The sequence below is a fragment of the Staurois parvus genome, unplaced genomic scaffold (assembly GCF_062004578.1).
Source record: "Staurois parvus isolate SC_StPar_1 unplaced genomic scaffold, SC_StPar_1.0 ptg002678l, whole genome shotgun sequence".
Lineage (NCBI taxonomy): Eukaryota > Metazoa > Chordata > Amphibia > Anura > Ranidae > Staurois > Staurois parvus.
The window spans coordinates 143,383-149,682 of NW_028320474.1; the positions used below are offsets into that span (position 1 = coordinate 143,383).

Genomic DNA, 6,300 nt, shown 5'->3' on the forward strand with positions numbered 1-6,300 from the left:
GAAATGGGAACTGGAGTTAAATAGATCCTTCTCTTCAGCCAAACAATGACGGATTATCCGTTTTGCTATCAAATCATCCATCTGTACACAAATACAGGAAATGAACTTCAAAATCCTTACCAGATGGTCCCGTACACTGTCGATACTGTATAAATACTGCCCCACGCTCTCAAGCCAATGTTGGAGATGCCAAGATGGTGAGGGCTCTTTATTACACATTTTTTGGACGTGCCCAAAATTGGAACCATTCTGGAAAGAGGTACATCGTATCTCCCAGAAGTTCACTGATCATGTCCTCCCTGAGGACCCAGCCCTATTCCTCTTACATGTCTCGGATATACCTGAACAAAATGTATGGCAAATCGCATCTATGTCACTTGTTTAATTCTGCCAGATCTTGTATCGCCCTACGGAGGAGGAATACACGACCCCCTTCCATCTCACTCTGGCTATCGAGGGTAGAGGAGGTTAACAAGATGGAGGACCTAATACTAACAGCGTAAAACAGACGTGAAACCTACTCGAAAACCTGGCTTCTCTAGAATATCTTTACATTTTCAGAGGAGGGGGAAATCCTCTTTGTATCCACCTCCCATGATTGACTCACCTTACCTCCTTTTTGAATGGGACATCCCTCCCTCCTCTGGTCCCCCCCCCCTCCTTTTTTTTTCTTCTCCTTTCTTTTTCAGCTTGCTCTATCTGAGTTCACCCTACTCTTCTCCCTCTCCCATATACGCTCTGTTAAAACGGACAAACCCGGGCACTCATCACTGCAGTCAGTTTAGACTCTGAGGTACACTCATTATACGACCTAAGGGCTAATGTAGAGTCTTTTGAAAGTTTTTCTTTGTAGTATCCTACTGTCTATGCTTCGGGCTGTATCTTTGCAAGATGACCTATGTGCATATGGGGTGTTACCCCTTTCTGTTTTGTATACTCTGGATATTTATTTATTTATTTATTATGGATATACTGTATATGATTATTAAAACTGCTTTGGACAAGCATTTCAGTGCGCTGATGACCCACATCTTATCTCCAATTTGATACCAACTGTGCTATCCATTGCAGTCATTCTATGCCCCTCTGCCTTTGGGATAAAGTTGATGTAAGGTGCGCACCTCTGAGTTTCATACCCAAGTTTCAATATGTAGACACAGTCTGACTGCAATGAGGCTTGTCTTTTGGCTAGCTGCCCAAAAAAAACAATACTCTGCGCTTTGGAATAGAGAGGAGTAAACAAGTAAATAACTACATAGGTAGTTACCTATGTAAGACACCAGTCCACCAAGTTCAACCAACATAAGGTAAAATAAATACATTGAAAACCTCCACATGCAGAAACCTATGCCCACAGTTGATCCACAGGAAGGCAAAAAAAACTTCTATAAAGCATGTTACTCTTTGCTCTAACAGGGAAGAACAACACCTTCCTGGACCACCTTACCTCAGGATAAAAAAATGGCTAGAGTGGCTGTCATCTCCCGTCTATGGGTATAGGTGCATAGTTAAGGGTGCAATAATCTGTGCAATTATGTAATAACCACTTGGGAGAGATCGGAGTTTTGGAAATTTTTGAACATCTGTGAAGGCAGCAGCAGGGTGCATCTCAGGGGCACTACACTGATTGCCAATGTAACGGTGACACTAAATTAACCATCAGTTAAACTGGAGGTACTACATTGAAAGGCAATATAAGGGACCGATCCAATTTTCACATTCTGATTTGCTTTTCTGATTGCCATTATTTGTTCAATTCAATTATTAATATAAAAAAAATAATATAGAGTAAAAGAAAGTAGTCTTTATTGTTTCCAAGACAGACCAGCACTAGGTGGAGACTCATTACTTGAGACTGCTGAATTTTAGGAGACATCTACTGGTGGACACTGAAACTGAAAACTCACACTCTGGGAAGCACAGTGCCACCAACAGGTGAACCAGGTCCTAACAATGCATCTCTTTGGACAACAAATTCTTTTGAAAAGTCTGGAGAAAACAGCAATATTGCCTTCAAATTGTCCCCCTTAAAGGCACCACAACCCAAATAGTGGGAAAAATATACCTGCCAAAGAGGACCCAAACCTGGAGTCCTGTACAATATATATATATAGATGCTTAGTGGTAGTGAAAGCAGATATGAGTATTCATTATCTTTACCATTTCACTGCCTATAGCATCACAAAGACAAATTGGAGAGGCTATGAAACTTTTTTATACCTAATATTAATTGTCGATGATTTTTTTTAACTTGGTACTTGACATAATTTAAAATATGTCTGTATTCTTTTGCAGTTAACAAACGTTATGTAGGTTATGTATCCTTCTTCAGTACTATGGCAAGTGAAGATGATGATAGCAACATATCGGAAACTCTGATATTTCGTCTCCATGAGAGTACTCCCAAAGTTGTACGTGAAGTGTTGCTAGAACGTGGTTGGGATGAATTTGATGAAGAGCAGCAAGGTGAAGCAGAGTGGAACTTACACTGGAGAACCTCAGCATTCCGTACTTCTGATCATAACAACATAAAACCATGGCAACGGCTTAACCATCATCCAGGGACAGCACAAATGATAAAGAAGGATTGTTTGGCAAGACATTTAAAACGCATGAAAGGAATCTATGGGTCTTCCTATTATCAGTTCAGTCCTATGGCCTTTATTTTACCCAATGACTATACAAAGTTCTTAGCTGAATATTCAAAAGAAAGGCATAGTAAAAAGGCAAGCTATTGGATCTGCAAACCTACTGACATGTCTAGGGGGAGAGGGATATTTGTTTTTCAAGACATCAAGGACTTAGCATATGACTGTACTGTAATTGTACAGAAATATATCACAAACCCTCTGCTAATCTCTGGCTACAAATTCGACCTAAGGATTTATGTTTGTGTGACCTGTTTCTGTCCATTGACCATATATGTATACCAGGAAGGTTTGGTCAGATTTGCAACAGAAAAGTTCAGTCTCGGGTCACTTGATAACATATTTGCTCACCTAACAAACACAAGCATTAATAAGTACAGCACCTCCTACTTGTCAGATAAGGAAAGGGTAGGGACCGGTTGTAAATGGACACTTGGTCAGTTTAGGTCATATCTTCGTAGCATCGAAGTGGATGATGTATTACTTTGGCAAAGAATATATAATATCGTGACAATGACCCTGCTAGCCATTGCTCCATCTGTACCTCAGTACCCCAACTGCTTTGAACTTTTTGGATTTGATATCCTTATTGATGATACTCTAAAGCCATGGCTTTTAGAAGTAAACTACAGTCCTGCACTGTCTTTAGATTGCCCAAATGATATAAAAGTAAAGAAAAGACTGATTAATGATATTATTGATCTTCTCAACTACAAGTCATCTGACCTACAAAGATACAACAGCAAAAGGGTTAAAGCATCTCCTCCAGTTTTGCATTCTCCAAAACTACAAACATTGCATAAAAGTAATACAAGCTTACACAATTCTAAAGAGTTTAAAAAGTGCAACCCAATGAGAATTAGTCACTGTAAAGAAAACTGTGATCAGCCCACCAGCTCTTCATCTTGTAAATCTGTATTGGAGAGCAATGAAGAAACAAAAGCACTAACTAGGGACAACTTTGGGGATTCTTGCATCTGTAACTCAGAGGAAAAGGCTTCTACACAACCCAAGGATGATCCAGTGAACAAAGAAATGGTAACAGGTGGAAAAGCAAGTATATGTCCACGAAAAACCTTGACCTCAAGGTTACGAGAAAGAATGAATACCTCCCCAAGACAAGCAGTTTCAAAAGTCCCATCAGCACTCATCACTTTAAAGGCAAACTGTGAAACAAATCAAACACCAAGGACTGCACAATGGAAATCTGTGGAATATCCTCTATTTCCTTTATACTACATATCTGAACTAGATGAAATGCCTCCTGCCCATGTTGGTGGTTTCCTTCTTATTTTTCCCTTTAACAAAACATCTCTTCTTGCTTCAAAATCTGGAACCAATGTCAAGAGTATAATTCGGGAAATCAGTAAACTGACACAGAGGAATTTGACAGAGATAAAAGTTGCCTAACTTTGTTTTACACCGTGAAAATTTAAAGTGAATGCCTAAGCAAAATAAAACAAAATAGGTATTTAGTACTTCTCTGCAATACATGCACATTTACTGATGTTTTATGTCATTAAAAACACAGCAAGTACAGAAATCCATTGAACTTCAAATTTCCTTCAGTAAGCTCACAACAGTGCCTTTGAGGTGCTGAACTCCCAAGCAGTATTATCAGCCCAGACTCGGTTCTCTCCTGGTGGACTACAGAACACCTCCAACTTAAGCTTTGAAGATGAGGAGAGGAGATGGTGCTCTGTGGCCCCGAACAGGAAACCTAAGGTAGGGCTGAAATTATTTCTTAGGATTTTGGTGTAGCAGAGGCAGCGTTGTAAACGTATTATAAAAAGTTAGGAACTGACTGAATTTCTGTCATGATCAACAGGTATTATTCTGTACTTGCAGCTTTTTTTAGAGGCAGAACAGGTGGAAATGTGCATATATTGCAGAAATATTTCATATGTATTTTTTTTATTTTGCTCAGACATACACTTTACATATCCCATTACCTGCAGATTGCTCATTCTGGTAAAAATCATCCCTGCAGTGTCTCCTCCGCAGCCACTGAATATTGCCCTGAGCAGCTGGCTTTCAACACTGAAGTGTAACAGCAGCCGCTGCTACTGAGAACAGTTGCACCATCCATCCAGCCTTCCTCTTCTGCCTTCCCTGCCATTCACATTCACATTACTACACTCCCACAGTGCATCACATTCCGTGAAGGGAGGGGTAGCAGTTGAATGACAGGAACTCTTCCTTGTGATCACAGAATGCTAAGCATTGTGGGCATGTAGTAATACAAGTCTTTTGAATGGCTCAGGGCAGTATCCAGCGGCTGTGAGGGACACATTTAAAGGATGACTTTTAGCAGAAACAGCAATCTGCAGGTAATGCGATACACAACATTACACATAACTAATGTGTATTGTGTGCTCTGCTGCATCCCACCAAAATGACTAAACTTCAGCTTTAAATCAACCCATTTTTATTTTTCCACAAGCTTTCTTAATTGCGTTCAGTACCTGTAAAAATAAAACCTTGTTTATTTAATCAATGCCTCAGTCAGTTGAATTTGTAGCCTCATTGACTTTAGGAATGTTGCTGAGATAAATCCTTCAGTGAAAGAATGACTGGAGTGCACCCCCTGCACATACATGACGTCACAATCACTGAACTACATTTTTATTCTGTGTCAGTGATCAGAGAAAGTTCCACCATCACCATACTGTATGTGCAATGAAAAAGAAAATTAAATAGGTAACTTCACTTTCATGGGAAAAAAATAGCAAAAAAAAGAAACAATCATTATAGCACATACAATTGCTACACAATCCATGTTGTAATTTATTGTTACTAAAAATTATCTTTCCTTTTCAATCTGCAGCCGCTGTAATCTTCTGAAAAAATCCAATGCAATCTGGCAACCTGGAGGCATTCTGTATACCATTGGTGTACAGTTCGCCCACAAAAATGTAATGTCCTGCTTGAGTGATTAGCTCACTGATTTCCCAGAAGTCTGCAGTAAGAAAAAAGTAAAATTCTATAAGTAAACAAAACTATAAAAGTCAAATGTTAGGCACCCCCTGCAATAGGAATTTCATTTTTTATATTATTTATTTGTACACCATACTACACAAAGTATGGACAAGTTTAGTATGTTATCAGGATCATACAGTATAACAACTGAATGTGTACATAGATCTGCAATACTATAATCAGAGACTGAGGTGTGCTCAGCCTTATATGGGCCAAATTTGTTATGTAGTATTACAGTGTACTTTAGCTACAGGTTAACCAGTTGCCCTCCAGTGGATTTAACCCCCTTCCTGACCAGGCCCATTTTTGCGTTACGGCGCTGCATTATTTTAACTGACAATTGCACGGTCATGCAATGCTGCACCCAAATTAAATTTACGTTCTTTTTTTCCCACGAATTAAGCTTTCTTTTGGTGGTATTTGATTGCATGTGCATTTTTATTTTTTGCGCTATAAAAAAAAAGACCGACAATTTTGAGAAAAAAAAACAATATTTTTTACTTTTATGCTATTATGTCCAGTAAAAAAAGTTAAAAAATCACATTTCGGCATAAATTTAGGCCAAAATGTATTCTGCTACATGTCTTTGCTAAAAAAAAAATGTGTTAAACATACAAGGTGCTTATCCCAAAATTGCAGAGCCATAAAAAACATACAGAGAAGAAAAAGGTAC

The 6,300-nt window shown here is 38.9% G+C and overlaps 1 protein-coding gene across 1 annotated transcript; it reads left to right on the forward strand.

Annotated features, from left to right (window-relative positions):
• Positions 1-2,321: 2,321 nt before the first annotated feature.
• LOC149429963 (putative tubulin polyglutamylase TTLL2) lies at positions 2,322-5,141 on the forward strand. Its single transcript, XM_089666307.1, has one exon. It carries the CDS (start codon positions 2,337-2,339, stop codon positions 4,056-4,058), a length of 1,722 nt encoding a protein of 573 aa, XP_089522433.1. The 5' UTR covers positions 2,322-2,336; the 3' UTR covers positions 4,059-5,141.
• Positions 5,142-6,300: the final 1,159 nt, after the last annotated feature.